The sequence below is a fragment of the Echeneis naucrates genome, chromosome 19 (assembly GCF_900963305.1).
Source record: "Echeneis naucrates chromosome 19, fEcheNa1.1, whole genome shotgun sequence".
NCBI classification, from domain to species: domain Eukaryota; kingdom Metazoa; phylum Chordata; class Actinopteri; order Carangiformes; family Echeneidae; genus Echeneis; species Echeneis naucrates.
This window is the reverse complement of record NC_042529.1, coordinates 11,180,594-11,201,883: the sequence shown is the minus strand read 5'-3', so window position 1 is coordinate 11,201,883 and position 21,290 is coordinate 11,180,594. Positions and strand designations below refer to the sequence as shown.

Sequence of the window (21,290 nt, the reverse complement as noted above, 5' to 3'; positions counted from 1 at the left end):
AGTAGACAGCACTCATCTACACATCATCTTTTACCTTCTCCATAGGTAGCTGAATGGAAGCCTTGCAGTCAGTGAATTCGGCCTTAATGCTTGGGCCCTGGACCTCAGTCACTACATAATGCAGTCTCTGAGACTCCTTCAGCATCTTCCTGTTGCTGCCTCCAAATTTTCCCAACACACGATAAGCTACATGGGAAATGCTCTCTGCTGGATTCCGGAGGGTGCGCCACAAGGCCTGGAGTAAGCAGGTGAGGAGAAATTTGTAAAAAGAGTACAGTATTGAGAAAGTAGAGACTGAAATGCATATGAAATCAACCAACTGCTGGGAAAGTTAGCAGATATGTTATGATTTATTTTATGCAGCTGAAAATGTCCAACAAACTGAACTGGTGTCTCAAATGGCATGATCTTAATATCTTAATATTAAAGATCTGCTTCCACAGTTCAGCAGCAGTAAAATGTACAGAGATGCTGCCCTGCTGACCACTAGAGGGCAGATATACTAACAGATACAACAAATGATTGAGGAACTGTCAAACTCAAGTGAGTTACTTTTAGATTGATTAAAACAGTGTGCTGTCAATCAGCTCAGTATGAATTGCATTGAGCTGTGCAATCATTGGACATGACGATGAGAACACCAGCTCACCTGCATGAGCTCCGCTCTGACAGGCTGAATGTGGTCGTAAAGAAAGTCAGGCTGTAGGTTGTCCACACACAACTCCAGGGTGCGAAGGCCCTGGCTAACCAGAGTCTGAGAGCCATTGAGGGCAGATACTAGCGGATCCATTAGCATTGGCAGGTAGGGCAGCAAAGAGCTCAGACGCACTGGCACTGTCAAACACAACTCCACAAACAGGTCCTTCATGTGTTGCTTGTGAAGGCCACTCTGTAGCATGTTAAGACCTGGTTGCACAGAAAAAAAATTTGATAGAGACAAGAAAGAGTTAAATTGTATGCAAAAGGTTATATGTTTTAAAATATGATTAACCAATAAGAAAAGAAATTGTGTGAGACATTACCTTGAAGAAGGTTTGGCAAAAGGGGTAAAAACTCCTGGTAGAGTAGGTCATGGCTGCCTCCACCAATAGAGCGAAAGAGAGCCCGAAGAAGCAAGAAGTAGTTGTAGGGCTCCTTAGCTGACTGGGCCAACTCCATGGAACTGTTCACTATCTTGTGGAGGTGTGGCTACAGAAAAGGGGAGAGTCATATGACTAAGAAAACACAAGATTAAAAAAAAAAAAAACTCACAAAAATGCACAAATTTCTCTACTTACCTTCAGCATCTGTTCATTCTCTGCAGCAAAGAGTGACACAGAGCCAAACACTAGTTTGAAGAGTTTGAGGTAAAGGTTTGAGAGCTCAACATTTGAGCCCATCTCTGGCAGTCTTTCAAGAAGATATTCCACTAGGATGGTGGCAAATAGAGCAGACGTTGACAAGTTGGCCAGGAAAGAGTTTGCCACAATCTGCAACGGAGGGAGGAAGACAACATAACCATATGTAATGAATTCAGACCAAGAATTTAAAATTCTGAGAAAAAAAAATTTTCATTTCAGTTCATGATGTACACACCACATTATTAGTGGTATAGGATAGCATGTACCTGTAGTGCATAGTTCTTGGAGATTCTCTCCACCATATATGGCACAGTGGTCTGAAAGATCTCCTTAAATGTGAGGGGGTTCATCATAGTGAAAACCCCAGCAAAATGCTCCAGAACCTCCTTCTCTTCCTTCATACGCACAGTCTGACAATTGGCCACCCTAATGTATGTCTGCTGGTTATTAGCAACCTGTACCTAGGCAAGAGAAACATCTGTTACATTGCACTGTTGATGGATTTAAAACCTTGCTGTATTAGAGCCTTGTCTTACTGGCTTATGCACATTTTTTTTTAATAGGGGCGTCCATCTGCACCTACTTTCATTGCACTGGACAAATATGAAAAACGTTTAGTCACTTATCATACCTGGTAGATATCCAATGCCTGCATGGCATATTTGACCAATTTAATGTAGATTTGAGTCTCCTTTGGTTGGAGCTGTTTATTTGGAATAAACTGAGCCTCTGGAGAAGAAAAGAAAAAAAAAAAAAAAAAAAACAGAAAATAAAACTAGTTTCAAGTATTTTATCCAAACGCATTCAAACTCGTGATGATGTGTTTGACTATTGGCATGAAGGTCGGTTACTTAAGATGTATGTCCTCTCACCTCCTGGGGCCTTGCAAGAGGTGATGCCCCAAGTAATCGTCTTCACTCCACAAACAAGAGTCTTTACTAAGCTGCGGCAGTCGGACACCTGAAATGTCTGCTTATCCTCTTTTTCTCCAGGTCGATCAAAGGGAGTTGCAGGTGGCTGAGGCGCTGCAGCAACAGGCGTGGGAGGAGCAGGGGGTGGAAGGGCTGGGGTGGTGGATGGAGTGGGTGTGGCTGGTACCCCAGGTAACGGCCCTGGGTCTACCACACCCATCTCTGACTGAGGCTTGCATTTCTTGAAAATGGAGACAAGCTGGTAGCGTGCAATCGTGTGGAACTTTAGCACAAAGACCTGAAGTAAGCAATGATGGAGGGGAAAAAAAAAAAGTCATTAATTGTGCATCAAAATCAGAATGCCTGCCTTTCCTACCGAACACAGCTCTGACCAGCCTACCTCCAGCATCCTCATCAAGATGTCTCGCCCATTGCCATTCTCCTGCTCTGATTTTGAACGGATGCAGTCCACCAAGTTGAGCAGTAATTTGCAGGACATAGTTTGGATGTTACTAGGAAGTGACTCATCATCAATATTTTTAGCAAAGAGCTGCACAGCAAGGGATAAATCTGTCAGGGGCAGGTTCTGACGAACATGGTGCACCAGGTCTGCCAGTGTACTATAGGCCAAGGGTCTGGAAAGAAAGGGATATGGGTCACTGTAGCATTTGGAGATGAATATATATATATATATAGTCACATTTCATGACTAAATAGAACAAAAACTAAAAAGTCTGTGTTCCAGTCAAGTGACACTTTCCTAAAGGCAGAAAATGAGGTGATCAGAATAGTTTAAGCCAGGAAAAGCTTGACATATATTGAAAGCAGCTGTATATGCAAATTAAAGTAGCATGTGAGGGAAAGAAAAGGTGAGATAATGAGTGACACTGATAGTCTTGCCAGGTCCAGCTGCCTCGTTTGCTAATGCAGTACTAATGTGAAATGACAGCTATTTTGTTGATGAGGTGAGGTAGTTTGGCATTTGAGGAGGGTTCAAGGTGGTTTTCGACCTCTGGGAGGATGTGTGGGCAGCTTGCCCTCTGGTGATGCAGGTGTACATGACAGCTTGACAGTTCGATCTGTGCTGCAATGTTGCAGTTGCAGTCAGCTTCCCTGAGAAATTTCGCAGCTGTGAGAGCTGCCTGATTAATATGCTAGGACACTTAACATGCACCTGGCTGAGCAATCAACAACAAGATAGAGAAAGAGGAAGTGCAGTTCTGGCACCAAGGAGATCATATTATCAAGTATGCACACAAGACTCACCTGAGAGTCTCTCGGGCAGTGTAGCCAGAACCAATCAGGATGGATTCATCAAAAAGTTTGTCCATACAAGGGATAAACTCTGAAACAAAAAAGATACAGTTTCATGCCAAAATTCAAAGATGTTATGTCTACCTAAAAATAAAAAGAACTGGATTGGGTTTAAAAGACATGCTGCTAATACTAAATTCGGAGAAAGCATAGTAATAATGAATATACACTCAATAAAAAATGTGTTATATCAAATTTAATAAGGGGGGATGTGTAACTCACTGAATAGAAAAAAAAAAAAAACTTAGTGCTTAAAAACATGGTGTGCACTCTAAAATATGCATCAGTGAAAAAATTATTCAGCCTGCATTTGAGTACATGTGTGTGCTTGCATGTACATACGGCTGCGTAGGTCAGTTGTGAGAATGTGTTTGGCTGCAATGAGAAGTTCCTTGCGGAGGTGAGCAGTCTCTGAGGGGCAGTTGGACAGCAGCTGCAGCATACCCTTTACCATCTGCTGTGAATATTTGCCTACCAGGTCCTGATAGAGGAGAGACAGACACATTAAAAGCACAATTAATTTAAAAAAATGTACTGTATGCTGGAAAAAGGCTAATTCTCTCCAATTACTAATATTTGTAGACCAATGCTTCAAACACCTCATATTTTGGGACTGTGTTCAATATATTTTAGTTTAATTTAAATTTCTGCAACTGCATAAACAGCAGAACACTAAATCACATACTAATGAAATTCTTCTAGGCAAGTTAGAAGTTCTTTATGGTACTATCAGTATTTTTATGTTTGTGCCAGTTGTGGGGTTTTATTATCCTTATTTATGTTTGCACACAGAGTATAGTAGGAAATAACTTCAGGCATCATTCATTCATTCTGGTGTAAAAAAAACGAAAGTAAGTACAAAGTCTTTATTTACTTTTTTAAATAATCTGTTTCATACTTATTTCCCAAGTCTTTATAACTTTATATCAGCAAGCAAATTATTTACACTCTGTTTCCTGCCAATCACCTGACACCCACATCTAGAATGAAATGACATCTAGAAAACAAGTGTACAAAACAATGTGTGCTTGGTTCATTTTATTTACACCTTTATATTAAAGCGGTCTTTGTTAATAACTGATGATAAAACAAGTTTTTAAAAAGTCATTATATAGAATATATGCAAAAAAAAAAAAAAAAAAAATAGTGACAATAACCAAGCAATGCTGCAAGTCAAACGGCAACTATTTTCTATTAAGATAAGAGGATTAATTGAACCTATTCATTGCTAGTGGATGATGAAACATGCAGACATTACAGACATACCTGGTAGATTCGAATGATGTAAGCCAGGAATGATAATGTCTTGATCTGCGCAGCAATGAAGTCAGCATACAGCTCCTTGTTATAAAGCTTGTGTTGCCTGCAAATGAAACAGCACAATTTACATACAAAAACCATTTAGTCCCATCAAAGCCATTAATGATGTTACATACCTGCAGTAGGTGGCAATTACACGGGTTGAAATCGTGTATCTACATACGGGAGGCAATTCTACTTGAGTGAGTTGGGTTTTTTTTCCCTGTTTGTTTCTGCATCACAGCTGTTACTGCGTGTCAGAAAGAAATTCTCTCGATACCTGCCAGACACTGCTGAGGTCTTTTTTCTAAATTAACTCTGCTCCATTTCCTGCCTGTTCAAAATGCTTAACGCAACTCTCTTCCTACCTGGAGAGTTTTCACCTCCTGCTAAGCCAATTCCTACCATTTTAGCTTCTCCAAATGGATTTTAACTCCAGCTCTGGCAGGCAAAGTGCCGAGCAACACCATCAACAAACTTTGTTTGAGAGAGGAAGAGAAAACTAAATCAATTCTCTTAAATGTGCCCAAACTCATTTCAAAGGCTGTAAAGTGTAAATGAAATTTGTTCAAGGCCCACTCAAACAACTATCTCAGATGCTTTTGCCCAGGACATATATAATATGAATTTGTCTGCCCACACGCACACAAACAACTAAACACTCACACCTTACCTGGCCTGTGGGGACACCTGGAGCATGATGGTGTTCATAATGAGGGGTACAAACTCTGAGACCACGTTGTGGATGTTCAGTTTATACAACTGAGGAAGCAGAGCAAATGCAAATTTTATTATTAATTGAACAGAAAATGTACTAAAACTTTCATAGTTCTATTAAATGTTGTAGTTGGATTTCATGTAAAAAACAAGATATTCCATTTTGTCCCTCTTCCAGTTATTGACCCACTTTACCAAAGTAAATAGGGAAAACGTGGGTATAATTCAGAGAAGTCCAGTAGTATTTCACTCACCTGATACATGAGCACCACTATTATAGGCAGCTCTGCTAGAACCTTCAGAGACAAAGACCCTCGAGGTATGATGGTGTGCTGGGGGCAGAAACAAAAGGCAAAACATGCTGCCACTGCTGCAGTAAAGGTAGACACATGGAGTTTAAGTTTAACAACTATCTTTTCTCTCATGTTTCCAGCACAATCTCTAGAGCCGATCTTCAATGAAGGGATAAGTTTCTCAATGAGACAGACATTAAGTGAATGGGTGATAAAACCTTTATTTTACTCTGAGCAATGTGCTATTTATTTGGCATTATTTACATTCCTTTGAACATTCACAAACAATAATTGCTGATTATTGCACATAACAACAATGAAACGCAGATTTAGTGTCACATCATCAACTTTCCATAAAGTTAGGGATCCCTGAGTAATCAACAATAATGTACCAACTGATGTGAAACAGGCCACTGCTAACAGAGAGCACAATGTGCTTTCTGCATCTTTTCTACTTCAGCATTCTCGCACTTTGTGGTAGCTTTGTTAGTGTGAAAACAGAATGCACTACTGCCCTCCAGTGGTCAGAGACAATACTAAAAAAGTATGGAGAATAAACACAGAGAAAGCTGTTGGGTTTGCTTACCGTTCGTGTTTCGCTGTCTTCCCTCTCAGGTGCAGTCTTAACCAACACAGAGGTGATCATCCCCACCATTTCTGGAGAGGGAACTGTGTTCTCTGCTATCACCTGAGGGTTCTCAAAGTACCTGGCCTGGTAGGAGGAGAAAAGAAACAATCATTAGATGGACAATCAGGGTTAAAATGGAAGTGAGGCAGGGCAAACGATTCAGTGTATCCATCGATTGGAAACTCACTTAAAAGAGAACCAAGAACAGTTATCTCCTGTGGAAGATGTACTTACAACAACTTTAGGAAGGTCTTTATAAATCTGCTTCACAAAATCCAGAAAATGATGAATCTGAAAGGAGTGGATTAAAGAAAACATGTTAATCCAAGAAAATATGTTTATTCAGCCTGGTAAACCCAAATAGAGTACATAATGCTGCTGCTTTTGTTTCATTTGGGTTTGGTCGGCAGAGAAAAAGATAGTTTAAAAAAATGACTGAGATTTCAGGAATATTGAAAATTTTTCACATTTCTAAAGGTGAGTCCAGCCATATCAAAGCATTTAGAAAGTTCTTTCATTGACTCATAAACTCACCTCCTGAGAAATTGGAGGGCGAAACTGTTTGTGCAGCTCAATAATGATACGAAGACATATCAGCACATTTTCCTCACTCTCAATCTGGAAAAAACAAAGGGGAAAAAAATTAACATAATTTAACACAAAAATATATTGCGCACACGCACACATCCAAGGTATTTGTGTCACAGCCATAAAAATGTAATATAGACATTTAAGCGTGTTTATGTTGTGTTTATGTAGTGGCATAATGGATTAAGACTCATACCTCCAGGAATCTGAACATCACAGACAGGATGTTCTTGGTGTGCGGACGAAGGTGTTCATTTGTTGGAATACGGTGGATGATTTCCAGGACCAACTTTCTCAATTGCTAAACAAATGAACAAGATTTTGAAATAAATGTAATACCCATTTAATACATCTGAAGACGTTCACTCATTTAATTCCAGAAATTAAATTGGCTGATTGAAAGAGCATTAAGTCCTAATTTTCAAAAGGTGGATAGATGCGATTTTAATCCTAAAAACTGTTAATGCAAGGTCATAACATGACATTTAACACATATGGCTATCTTGCACTTGTGTTAAGCCTCATACCTGTGTAGGTTTTTCTTGAAGGAACTGCACTTCTCCATCTTGAAGAAATGTGAGGAAGCGAGGGATGATGTGTTCCAAAAAGGTGGAGTATTGAGGTGAAGATGTCACATTCTGCAATTGACAAGCCCAAGACATTTAATGCAAGGCAACAACTTAACATCTCCTACATACTAATGTCAAAGCTGTGAAAGTTGATTTTAATTAATAAGTTATTGCTATATGCTTTACTTAACTGCATCAGAAATAAAATGTATTCTTCAAGCTCTCACTAGATTACAGCTTAGACTTAAAACAATAAAACTTTGAGAACCATAAAACCTCCTGAAAATCTATTGTGATCCATCAACAGTGACAAAGAGAATTAATCCTCTCCATCATACACTACAAGCATTCATCAAACTCACCTCAAAGTTTTCGCTGACCTCCTGCATCATCTTCAGCTTGGTTTCATCAGCTGGGAATTGAAGGACAGAGCACAGTCATTAATCACACTTGTTAATGATACAGTGTCACTGATCACTACTGCCTTCATGTGCTCAGCAGGGCTTTTCAGATCTTATCAGTTTTACTTTCAGCGTCCAGATAGCTCAAAAGGTACATAGAAACACACACTCTCACTCATACACATCAGACGTACACACAACTCTCCCAACCACATATACCTTTGACTGGACTAAAGCATATCGCTCTCATCACATTGCCCATGGTAAGCACAGATGCCTAACCTGAACATTCAAGTCTGCTGATAACGATAAGAAAAGAGCTCAATGCAATGACAAGATGTGTAACAATTAATGCATTCTTTCAGAATATTACTATTGCAGACCAAACAATAATTATGTGTAGACCTCTCAATTTCTTTATCCAAAGCTGTAAATTCTAGGGATAGGCATTTCAAGCAAAGCACAAAATGCCAAACTTATAAGAAGTGTACATCTATTAGCTGACATGCATAAATCAATTATTTTATCAGTTAACCCACATTTGGTAATATAAATGTGACTGAATCCAAATGGACATTTTCTGTAGCTGTATACTGTTGGAACAACTTTGTGTCAACTGTGATTACTCATGTCTAGCAAAATGGTCTTGGATCCAGGAACTTACGGGTGTTGGTGTCTGTGAGCGCAGCCACAAACTGCAGGTACTTCTTCATTAGTGTGGTCTGGTCGACCACAGTGGGGCTGGGAGCTGGAACAAAGGCCATGGTGGTAGCTGGGACAGTCTGGGCTGCTATGGGGAAGGGCAACAGACAGTAGTCTGCAAAGATCTCAGTATCACACTGAGATCAGATTTGATCATGACAGATCACGTACGCTGCAGAAATGAGAGAAGTGGGAAATGCGGAAATGAGAGGAGCAAGACACTTAAACACTAGAACTAATACGATAAGTATGTAATCTAAATGCAGAAAATAAACAATTCAAAATAGATGTAACTCGTGTTGTTAAAGCAAAGGCAAAACCAATACCAGTCCACAAACACACCGCTTAAAGGGCGCACAATGATGACATCATTTGGAGCATCAGTTAGCACAATTTGTCCGAGGTATTTGTGAATGAAAAACTGTATTTTTTTTGGTGTCGGAATTGATTCCCGTCTGTCACACAAAAGCTTAACAGACCTTTCGCACAGAAAATAAGCTGTAAATATAAGTCTCGAATGATATCCATTCTGCAAAACACACTAGCGACCACTAGCTAATGAGTTAGCTTCCTACAAAAAGAAAGCGCTCGCACAAGCCCTGCTGTCAAACTCAGTTAAAAACACAACAAACACAAGCAACGAGGAGAATGCAGGCTATTCAGCGCCCGAAAACCCCAAAATTACTTACGAATTGGGTGAAAATTTGTATATTTCGCTAGTTTTCTAATAAAAGCCCAGCCGTCCATACTAACCTAGCGCCGCAGACAGGAAGCTGTCGTTCTGTATCCGCCGCGCTCGTGCTGCTGCTGCCCGGCAGGTAAAAATGAGTGTTATCCCTCCGCGGATTATATCTCTAATTTCCACTTCTAATGTATATGTACACTTTAGCATGTTGTACTGGTGCATATCGATGCACAAAGGTCACACATCGACCTTATATTATGTGAAAATATGGTATGTTTCAATCCAAAGTTTCTAGTGCTAACGGAAGGATACACCGTAAATTAACAGTGGATGTTAGACCATCGTTTTCGATGGTCATCGGGCTCCGGGAGGAAGTGAATGAGAGGTGAACTGCGCATGCTTGCTGATTGATGCATGCTAAAATTTGGCATTGAAACATAGTTTGAGCCTGTGAAATTAAGATCTACTTGATGCCGATGCTAATCTCAATCCCGAATCTGATACCCTATCAATTGTCACAGTTAAGTCTTCCGTACAATCTGTATATAAATATCTTAAAGGGCGAAATGTGAATTTGATGTGAATCAATACTTCAAAGACGCAGAGCTAGCAGCTTTGCTGTGATAGACAAGTTACCAAGCTGAACTGGTTTGTCTGCGTCTTATTCATTTGTTTCTGATTTTTGCTCAGAGCACAAGAGGAAAACGCATACATCTACCCAAAAAGCTTTTCTTTGCCAATATTAAAGAACGTGACGGAAAACTTTATGATGAATATATATATATATATATATATATATATATATATATATATATAAAGACGCCGTCCATATATATATCCGAATGATTTCAGGATCTCCTGCAGATCTCCTGCAGACTAGTAGCCTGTATTCAACAGATAAAGTAATTTTAATCATTTTTATTTTACAAGCATTTTGTCACTAGCATTAATGCATATTAATGGAAGTATGGATAAATATATCTGAAATTCTCTTCTTGTTGTTTCAACAAGAATCTGTAAAGTTGCAGTTAAATATTTATACGTTCCAGAGGGCAACTTGTTTTGCAGAAGGAGAATTAAAACACAGTGGTATTGCAACCCGCAAGATGTTATTGGTGAAGGTTAAGAATTGTGAAGCATCATTAGTGATAGTGCAGGAGATGGAATAACACGTGAATAAAATCACTCCTTCAATCACTGTTTGAATTTGTCTCCTTCTGTTGTACTAGTTGCAGTGTGGCTTGTTTTTACCACAAGATGGCAGCCCACTGAAGATGGCAGACTAAACTCTGCAGGTTCTAAATTTCTCAGTGATCCAAGTGACAAGCATAAATCCAACTTCTCTTTACACTTTTCATCAGAGTCAGTGAGACCAATTTCAGCAAAATGAATAGACATAGGTATGAAGCGGCACAAACCTTAAACTTCCACGTTGTTTTTTTAATCTGGTGCCTGGCATCAACTGTTTTTGAGCTGAGATCTTGGGGGCTTTTTTTTTTTTTTTTTTATAATAAACTTTCGTAAGACTGGGACAATATTTAGTAGAGGTGAGAAAAGATTATGGAGTAATGTGTGAGGGGTTTAATAATTTTGTAGAAATGTACTGACATTATTTATTTTTGGGGGAGGGTGCCAAAATGTAGACATTTCCATGGATATTCCTCTTCGAGGCTGCTCTTTTTCTCTATGAATTGAGTGGGACAGTGAAATAAGCACATCAATAATCTGCCCCATGTCTCGTCAGCAAATTTATATACTGTCGTGTGCTTTGTTGGTTCATAAATGAAATTATGTGTGTGTGTGTAAGGCAACAAGCCTAGATTTTTTTACCCTATTATGCCTCTTTTAATGGCTTTAGAAATAATGAAGTCTAGTAGAAAGACAGTCACTATTTACCTTGTCTAGTCTATCAAGCCTGTCTCTTGCCCACATGCTTTGCTAATAGGTTTTAATTCACCATTCTTTCTTTTACTGCTTCCTCCATCCATGGAGTGAACCCCCTGGTAAAAGACAGCAGAATGGGATATTCTTTTCAGTGAATGTCCCATGTAATATCAGAGACAATTTGACATGTAATGTGACATTCTCATTCTCTTTTGCGCTCTCTGCTCCCTTAGTAATAATGATCTGCTAAAAGATGTTTGTCTCAGGCTTATTGCACTGTCCCTTTCATTTCATTTGAGGGATTTTTTTCTTTTCTGACATGGGCTTTATCCTGAGATGGGAGAGTAGATGACACATTGGTTCTACAGCTTTCCAAAACCACTCATCTGTCCATTAGATGTATGTTTTCTCACTGCACTGCTTTGGCTATTGATGCCCTCATGATGAAACTGGATCACCCCTGCATTATTTCTCACATAAAAAGAGATGCACTTTCCTTGAGACTGAATCTGAATCACCAACAATGAGCGCCAAGAATCTTTTCCTGCAGCTAAAGCCCCCATGTACATTCACCTTTTTTACCAATATGCACTTCTGAGCTTCGCAGAATAGGAGAGGGTGTTTTCTGTGAACCAGACAAACAGATGAGTAAAAGGCTCATATCACAGTTTTCCACATCTGTCAATATGCTTGTTATTGAAAGATTAGTGCTGTATCTAGAGTAGTCAAAATAGATTTTCTTCCATTTACAAGGGTTGTTTAGAATTTGAATTTATCTTGGACAGGCAGGTTCCTTTTGTCTCTATCACCTGGTAACCAGACAACAGGCGTGAGCACAATTTTCTGTATAACAGAGGGGGGCAGAGTCTGTTACTGATGGTGGTAATTGGTTTGCACAGGCTCCAGGGAAGCGCCAAACCTTTTGTTCTGTGGTAGTTATGTTATTACAAAGCTGCTAAAAATTTTGCATTGCCTGGATGGCAGTGACCGGTGACATAAGCCACATTTAAAGGCTTTTTATTGTTCATTTGAAAGTGCATTTGCTCCAAAATATTGTGCCTCCTCCTTTTTACAGGAAATGAGGGGAGACAGGATATGACATGCAACCAATGTACCAGACTTGGATCACAGATATTGACAGATAGCCAAGGTAACATGTGACTAAATACAATGGGTATACAAATACATTTAATAAATGTCAGTCAGTAATGTACACACAGTAAACAGAACAGATATAAATGCATTGTTTAAATTTGTTGATGGAAAGTTGTCATCACTATGTAGCTGTATCTTATACATCTTTATTTATATATATATAATCATCAATTATTTGTTTATGCACCAGGCCCATTGTGTATCTGTAAACATATTTACTCCCCACATATGCATTTTAATGCAGTGTTCACTCATTTATTAAAAGTTTAGAGGCTCCAGTTGTGCAATTAATAGGGAGAACTGTAATAAAGGGTTGTGCTATATGACAAGCTGATATAAAACCTTCACACTTTTAAATATTAAACCAGTGGTAGCCGACATTTTGGTCTTATCCAGTGCTTTCAAACATTTGCCAGAGGGCAGAAAATGCAACATTGTTTAATATTTCACAAAGCACAAGGTTTAGAGTTAAATAATATTTTAAAAAGGGGCAGTGTTTTTTCCTCTCTCTGAAGTGTCTAACTGAAAGTGCCCCGACCCTGGGAGGCTTTAAGCTGCCTAGCTGTTTTTAAAGTATTAAACATACACACCTAGACCAGCAGCAGAGTAAATAACTGTTTTGCAGTGACAAATCTGTCCTGCCCAACAATCTAACCATGTTCTTTTTGCAGAAGTCACTGACTTTTACTAAGGAAAGGGCTGAAAAAAAAAAAAACAACAGCTTAAAACCATAAGTGATGCTCTTATGATGTAGTAAGTGGGAATTTGCTGAATTAGGCTTTGGGCAGAATCGTCACAAAGCTGATAACCTAACTGATGGGGGAAATATTTAACTGTCATGAGTCAACCTGCAATGATGTGTATTGGTGTAACCCCCTGACAGTCTGAAGCCACCTGAAAGATTTGTAATAATTTTACATCCACTTCAACAAATACAAATTCCCAAATCTGACTTCCTTTTGCAGATAACTGTTCTGCAAAGGCCAAATAAATTTTCAATCCCAACAGCTTCTATTTAGCCAACCCTGAGGATCATTTATCTAAATTGCCAACGTGAGTTCTTCACAGACTCTTCACAGCACAGTGGTATGTTAGGTGGTCTGCACCCCAGGTTTTATTGACCTTTCAGTGACAGACAAGTAGCTGTTGCTAATTGTTTATCACCACATCCTGGTTCTTCAGTGCCTGGTTTGTCCTAGACCAGGGGTCGACAACCCGCAGCTCTTTCATCCCTCTGCCATGGCTCCCTGTGGCTTTGAGAAAATATTGTGAATAAATAATAGCTATTTAATTTAAATACATTTTATTCTATTTAGTTATTTTTTTCAATGTAATAGTTATGATTCTAGAGATTTAGGTGATCTTGCAACATCAAAATAAAACATTTTTTAAAATATTTTGTTGATTGAAATATGCGTCCTTCCTTGTGTGTGTCTCCTGGTGACTTATTTTGAGTTCCTGACCCCTTTGGTAGGTTTTGTGGCTCCAGGTGAGTTTTATTTGGTGGGAACCACGCCCAAATGCCGACCCCTGTCCTAGACACTCATTTGTGTTTAACCCTGACAAACCGGACATATCAGAAACCTTTTGGGTGAGGAGCGGGCCAATTTTGACCCACCCCAAGAATTCCCTCATATTAAGTGTTTATAAAATTTTGAACCCCAGACCTATTTAGAATGATTAAATAGCCTATCTGACATTAAACTTTAAAATACGTTCCAGACAGCAGGGAGTGTGTATTTTTTAGGCTTTACTAAATTTGTTTTTGGAGCCAAACATCTAATACACAATATCATGTCTTGTTTTACACAAGAAATGAAAACATAACAGCCATAATGACTTAAATATTTTTTATTGAAAATTAAAATTTAATGAATGTTCTGGAACAGTTGAAATTCACAAAATAACCATTTATAACCACTGCAATCCATTAAATGCTGCCCTCACGGCTATATCATAACATTCAACATTAATTAACAATAAACACAACATAAAAAAAGAAAGAAAGAAAATCTCTCAAGACTCTCAGTCTTTCAAACTAATCTCTGCATTCAAAGCAGTGGTAGGAAACTTTCCTTGTGTGAGACTTGCACACGTGCCTCCCGCATTTGCAGCAGGTTGTCCCTGTTTTGCGGGGCAGAAGTTGCATTGCTTTCTTTTCTGTCCCCTTGTGTTGGCTTCTTGTGGGACTTGATCAGGGCTCGGCTCAGATTGTTGCACAGCCCTTACCGGTGCTTCTGAAGCTGCTGTGCGAGGAAGGTGCTCTCGCTTTTCAATGCAAGGAATAACAAAGGCCTTTCCAAGTTCCTCCCAAAAGAATCTCCTCCAGTTGCTCCTGCTTGCCCTCCAGATAGGGTTCAGCTCAGTCCATATAACAAAGGCATTGTAGCCTGATACGTCAATCATATTGTAGAGGCCAAAGGGCGATTCTCCTCTTGCAGCTGTATGTGCCTGTTACTTTCTCCAGGTTATCCACTCCTCCTTTGTTGATATTATAGTCAAGAATGACGGCTGGTTTTCTGTCCTCCCGAGCATTATCTCTGCAGCCTTATGTATTGTGCTCATGAGGGCGACATTCTTGTTCTTCTTCTGCAAATATGAGTGGGTGGCGGCTCAGGTTTGTTCCACCTCACAGCGCCAACCATTGTGAATTTCTTCTTCATAAGCGCGTGACCAAGCTCGTTACAGGTGAGGAAGTTGTTGCATGTTACACTGTGTCCTCTTAGCCTTTCTGTCATCTCTAGCACAACACATGTGCCTTGCTGTTTCTCTGGAGCTCCCCCAGCTGGCTTCCCAGTGTATACTTGGATATTCCAAGCATAACTGGAATGTGCATCACAGGCAGCCCATAACTTAATTGCATACTTTCCACGCTTGTTTGGCATGCACTGACGGAAAGGACAGCGACCTAGGAAACGACAAAACCCTTTACAATTTACAATACAATTCTTATCTCTAAATGGAACCAGTCTTTCATCCACTGTGACCCCAGGACCAGGATTGCACATGAGAGGCAGCCGTTCCACCCACTTGTCCCAGACATCCCAGATTGCTGCCAATTAGTCAGTGGCACACCGTGCAGTTCTTGTGTCACGATTGTCAAATCTGAGCACTGCCAATATGGTACAGAACATTTGCAGGGTCATGGTAGCTTCCCATCTCAGCATTCCACAGACTAGAAGCAGCTTCACCTTGTGACCTGTACACACCAGCCAGTATTAGAAGTCCCATGTGAGCATGCAGGTCAGTCACATCCATGGTCTTCAATTCTTCACCAGGCCTTTTAGTCCCCTCAGTGTTTGTCAGTTCAATGAATTATTTTCAATTGCTGGAGGGATGAAGATTTGGAAGGGGGCCAGTCTTGTGGGTCCTGGCGTCGTTCTAATGACATTTTCTGCTGCCATCCTGCCTGCAGTTCGCCGTGGAATTGAAGACAAAGAGATAAAACTGTTTTTGGACATAAATGTCTCCCTTGCTGTCTGCTCGTCTCCATCAGTCTTCTTCTTCCGAGGGGCTGTGATCAGAGTTTTCCTCCACATTGTCTTCCTGCTGTGACACATCCTCCTCCAAGTCGCTGTCAGTTTATGTCAGGTTATGAACCCCCCACACACACCCACAAGGCCTACCCTGACAACCCAAAGTGTTTCAAATATCCTGCTTTGTAGATTATTTTGTTACATTGAATGTGCTTTTGCTGACAGGTGCAGATCTTGTGCCTGACCTCTGACCTCTGGATGACTTGTGTTCTTGTGTTCTTTGTGTGCCCCCTCATCAAATTTCAGGCTAAAAGAGTGATTTTTAGGCATTTTTTTCCTGCTGCTAAATGTCAAAACGGGTCAAATTTGACCAGTCTGTAAGGGTTAAAACCACTTGTGACGTTTTTTGAGAGCAGGGAAAATTTCTTGTCTTATATGGACAACTCTAAAATGTACAACTCTAAAACGTATATTTCGTTTGTTTGTTTTTGTTTTCACTTGATGTGTTTGCTTGATGAGTCTCCGGTGCCATTTAAATTCGCTAGAGAAAGCGTTAAAGGTGGGATTTGGATTTGAACATGTATAATTTTGTCAGCATGAGAACTGTGTTAAGTGTGACCCTGCTGGTCCGTGTCGTCATCCTCCTGCAGCCAATCTCGGAGCCTCCACGGGCACTTTTCTTTTTGGTAATCCTCTTTCCTCGGAGGAGCTGTCCGATCAGCGACACAGGGCGCTCCGCCTGCTCCAGGAATAGTCCCATTACCGGGCTTACCGGGACCGACTCTCCTTCATCCGATTTCCTGCTCGGAGTTTTCCTCACGTTGTTGGTCGAACATGACGCCGATTTTGTAGAAATCGATAGGAGTGATGTTCGATCCACTTTTACGCACTGACGTCAGAGTTTCGTTAGAGAGTGTAAAGTATTTGGCTTTTCACCCCTCTACTGGTCTCCTTTAACGGTGACAGGCCGCCGGTATGTTCTCACTTCTGTGCGGGTTTTTGTGTCTGTGCGCGCTGGGCTCCGGTCAGCCGGGCTCCGGCCAGCAGGGCTCCGTTCAGCCGGGCTCCGGTCAGCCGGGCTCCGGTCAGCCGGGCTCCGTTCAGCCGGCCGGCGGCCAGGCCGACGACGGAAAGCGGTACATTTGCCGGGCGATCCCCTTGAGTGGAGACGCCAGCTGCCCCGTGACGCTGCTACCGGAGCTGAACACCGGGAGACAAGAAGAGGAGCTCAGAAACACCGTCATGCAGCTGAGAGAGACCATTTTACAACAGAAAGAAACTATTTCCAAACAGCTGGGCACCATCAACGAGCTGACCACCAAGCTGTCCCTCTGCGCCTCGGCCACCGACGATAGGAAGTACGACAATGGGGGTTCCTGGGGCAAAGAAAAGCAGAATACAATGGGGGATGTGCCCAGAGATCCAAACGACACCATTGACAGTCTTGGAAAAACGATGCAAGGGCTCAAGGACCGGCTGGAGACCCTGGAGGTAAGGCGGCACTGATGGCACAATCAGGACACTTTGTAGATGCTCAGCAGTAAACTGAGAGTCTTCAGAACACTGAAAGAGATTCATTGTGTAACTGATCAATCTCAACTCACCTCACCTTCTTATTGGATGTGTTTGTTATAGCTGTTCATCCCTGACAGCGTGTTATAAAGCTTATACAGTATCTTTCTCACTCTCTGAGATCTGACAGCACAACATCAGTGCATGTGATAAAAAAAAAGGAAACCACACTGTTTCAATGTTTCCATTCATGATTTTATATAAAGAACAGGATAAGAAAAACCTTTTACAGTAATCCAACAATGCAGGGAATGTACTTTCCCCCTCAATTTCTACTGATGGAAAAATTCAGAAAAAGCATTTGTAGGCCTGCCAGTCACTCAAACATTGCACATTCCTGATTATCTCTATACACCTAGTGCTGATTTCTTTCTGTCCATCTCTCCTTAGCAACAGCAGATGCGGGCCAACATATCTGGCACTTCGTTCCCCAGTGAGCTCCGCGACCTGCTGCAGCGTCGGCTCGGCGAGCTGGAGAAGCAGCTCCTAAAGAAAGTCAGCAACCTGGAAGAGGAGAAGAGCATGCTGTCTAATGCCACAGCTGCCTACAGGCTGAAGACTGAGAGCACACTGAACGCCCTAGTGGAAAGGATCAGTGAGCTGGAGAAAGGTGAAGGAATACATTAAAGAACAAAGTGTTTGCTCAACTGCTACATTGTCACTTTGACACCATCAGAGTTTTCTTGCTAAAATCAAGATGACATGTTTTTGTATGAGGGAAGTCACTGCCAGCTGGAGACAGGTATCCAGTTGGGTAGCAGATACAGTATTAGTGAACAGTGGAGAGGATGAGTGAATTGGCGAAGATGCATGATGTTACTGACACATTCAACCTTGTTTTTCCTGTAATATAATAATGGTGAGAAAGCAGAGGAGGGCACTTTGGTATAAAGAAGATGAGAGAGCTGATGAATTAGACTGGCAAATAAAAGTGAAAGACGTATATATTATTCACAGCAAAAGTACTTTTTCGCTGGCTGCCTGTGTAAAATGAAGGGAGGAGATGCTTTCGTCTCCTCATTTCAATTATCATGCAAAGGTGAACAAGTTTAAGAAAATACAGACTGCCACAGGATACCTCCCACATCTCCTTCTCCCCGCTTCCTCTGCCTGTCTCACTACAGGGGGAGGAGACTTCAAGTCCCCAGAGCAGTTTAAGCTGTCGCTGCCTCAGCGGACCAACTACTTGTACGGCCGCATCACAAAGAGCTTGCCAGAGATGTACGCCTTTACACTCTGCATGTGGATCAAGTCCAGTGCCAGTCCTGGCATCGGGACGCCCTTCTCATATGGAGTGCCGGGTCAAGCAAATGAAATAGTGCTCATTGAATGGGGCAATAACCCAATAGAGCTTCTCATCAATGACAAGGCAATTAGCTCATTCTCGTGTGTAATTCACATCTTGAAAATCTTAAAACTATGATTACAAATTTTTTATTTCATTAAGTATTGTGATTCCAGGTCGCTCAACTGCCTTTAGAAGTGCGTGATGGAAGGTGGAACCACATCTGCATCTCCTGGACCACACGGGACGGCCAATGGGAGGCTTACCAGAATGGACAAAAGCTGGGAAGTGGTGACAACCTGGCGGCCTGGCACCCTATCAAACCTGGGGGAGTCATCATCCTGGGACAGGAGCAGGTAAGGAAGTGTAGAAGGAAATCTAAATCTCATGAGAGGTTTTTTTTTTTTCTTTTTAAACAGTGAAGTTCACTAGCAGTGTCCCATTAATTTTTCAGTGCTGCATGTTCACAGTTTTAAAATTTTTAAATTTCAAAACTCAACAAGTAGCTCTGCTATTAAGAGTTACTTAAGTGTTAATTTTGGAAAACTGCAGGTTGAAAAAAGAAAATCAGCCAGTCTTAGAGCAGCAGTATTTCTCATAGCAGGGTATCATGACAAAACAATTAACATGACAACAGCAGGCCCATCACACTGAGGTCTCCCTCTGGACCAATCAGTGCATCATTAACGATGTGAAAATGAAGGAATAAGATGTGGAGGATGAAAAGCAGCATCCTTCCCTAAGCATCAATTGTAATTACTTAATTAAATCTCCAAGACAATGTTTTTGTTTCCATTATTTACTTTGATTTAAGAGCAAATGTGTAATATGAATTACATTCCCATCAGATTCAGCAGCTAGGGGTTCACCACATGTGCAAAATGTAACCATGTTAGCATTGTCATGCGTACATTAGCCTTTAGCTGAAAGCACCACAATCAGCATGTTTTGGGCTTCGACGTTAAAAAATAAGTCTAAAGTCTGAGCCTAATAAGTTTAAAATTTTAACTTTTTTCACATTTCATTTATTCAGTTTAAACAGTCTGAATATATCTTTTGTGTGTTTTATCTTCCAACATGAAAGTCATTCTTTTCAGTGGCAGGAGCAGAAAGTCGCATTTTAATGTACCGACTCTAGTAACAGTGGTCTGAACTTGCTCACCATGTGCTAATATTTTAATAACAGAGTGTAACCTCCCCGCAGGCTGTTAAAATCAAAACCTTCCTGTAAAATTATACCAAGGACTTGACATCATTGTTCTCAGTGGCAGCCGCTGTGTACTGCTCGGACTAGACCCGAACAAAGCAGTAACACTTATTAAAACCTGAAAGTTTTAAAGTTAATGGCTCATCCAACATGGCCCCACAGACAACCGCCTCCTCCTCAATGAGATAATACCTTTGATTATAGTTTTGCTGTTGGCAATGCTTTATATTCACGTGTTCCTGTTTATGGCCCTTACAGGATGTTGTGGGCGGGCGGTTTGACGCCGGACAGGCCTTTGTGGGCGAGCTGAGTCAGGTGAACATTTGGGACCGCGTTCTGAAGCCGGTTGAGATCCAGTCGATGGCCAACTGCAGCTCTTACATCGCCGGGAACATAATCTCCTGGCTGGCAAGCAATGTTGAAGTCTTTGGGAGGGGGGCATTCAAACGGCCTTTAGAGATGTGTCAGGAGCGGCTGCCCAATGCTTAGAAACTGCCTGTCTGCTTCTATCTTTATTAACTAGTGTTTCCATCCCTGCAGCACTTTTTTATTGCCTGCTTACTGTAAGGCAGTTAACGCACTGAGATATTTAGGATTTGTGAATCTGATGACAGACAATCGGCTCCCATAGTGGTGAATGTGGTTACACACCAAAGTGCAAATTTTAATGAGGCTTTCATTTAGGCTGAATAGTGACAATCAGCATTAACATGCCATTTATTTCACTGCTACAAATAATTAACTTTACTACACCCACCACAGCAAAGAGGTCCCCTCAGGTATTACTGCAAACACCAACCCCCTCCTTTCAAACTTGAAAGCTTTGAAGTAATGACAGTCCACCCAAATGCGGCACAGACACACGCAAGCCGTGCTACTACTACAAATACATTGACGTCCAGACAAGCTGACTGTTTGGCACTGGCATGTGAGTTGGTGTTGCGTGCTGTGTGGGAGGAAAGATTAAAGGTCTGGCTAATGTTATGTCTTTTCCTTAACCAGGGAATGGGCTTAGAGCCAACATCAATCAAGCCTCTGATCCTGACATGTTCCGCCATTTGTCGGGGAGCTATAACTGGAAAATTACCATTTGGCACTGTATCTGTGGTGTAGCACTGGCTGGTGCCGTAGTCCTGAATCATACATGCAATATTTCACCAGTTTAAGTATAAGGTAGTTGAAACCTGACCTTATTGGAAAGCTTTGCTTTTTGTTTGTGTAACTGATACCAGTGATACTAGTGAGTCACAGTGCTTTCAATCTT

At 41.0% G+C, this 21,290-nt stretch overlaps 2 protein-coding genes across 2 annotated transcripts in view; one reads left to right on the top strand and one right to left on the bottom strand.

Annotated features, from left to right (window-relative positions):
• The window catches only part of trrap (transformation/transcription domain-associated protein), a 74,031-nt gene extending 64,485 nt beyond the window's left edge, over positions 1-9,546 (bottom strand). The window contains exons 1-21 of the mRNA XM_029527334.1: positions 9,516-9,546; positions 8,725-8,934; positions 8,022-8,071; positions 7,618-7,728; positions 7,287-7,391; positions 7,037-7,120; positions 6,737-6,793; positions 6,461-6,586; positions 5,836-5,913; positions 5,538-5,626; positions 4,832-4,928; positions 3,908-4,046; positions 3,518-3,596; positions 2,652-2,886; positions 2,213-2,549; positions 1,972-2,069; positions 1,607-1,801; positions 1,278-1,469; positions 1,023-1,188; positions 650-906; positions 35-235 (exon numbers count right to left, since the gene is read on the bottom strand). Of these exons, the coding sequence (XP_029383194.1) occupies positions 35-235; positions 650-906; positions 1,023-1,188; positions 1,278-1,469; positions 1,607-1,801; positions 1,972-2,069; positions 2,213-2,549; positions 2,652-2,886; positions 3,518-3,596; positions 3,908-4,046; positions 4,832-4,928; positions 5,538-5,626; positions 5,836-5,913; positions 6,461-6,586; positions 6,737-6,793; positions 7,037-7,120; positions 7,287-7,391; positions 7,618-7,728; positions 8,022-8,071; positions 8,725-8,824 (2,796 nt within the window). The 5' untranslated portion in view covers positions 8,825-8,934; positions 9,516-9,546. The remainder of the gene's footprint in view (positions 1-34; positions 236-649; positions 907-1,022; positions 1,189-1,277; positions 1,470-1,606; positions 1,802-1,971; positions 2,070-2,212; positions 2,550-2,651; positions 2,887-3,517; positions 3,597-3,907; positions 4,047-4,831; positions 4,929-5,537; positions 5,627-5,835; positions 5,914-6,460; positions 6,587-6,736; positions 6,794-7,036; positions 7,121-7,286; positions 7,392-7,617; positions 7,729-8,021; positions 8,072-8,724; positions 8,935-9,515) is intronic.
• Positions 9,547-16,937: 7,391 nt separating this feature from the next.
• Positions 16,938-20,897, top strand: nptx2b (neuronal pentraxin IIb). Its single transcript, XM_029528049.1, has 6 exons — positions 16,938-17,015; positions 17,082-17,453; positions 17,925-18,144; positions 18,659-18,903; positions 18,996-19,175; positions 20,285-20,897. Exons 1-6 carry the CDS (start codon positions 16,938-16,940, stop codon positions 20,513-20,515), a joined length of 1,326 nt encoding a protein of 441 aa, XP_029383909.1. The 3' UTR covers positions 20,516-20,897.
• The last annotated feature ends 393 nt before the right edge of the window (positions 20,898-21,290 follow it).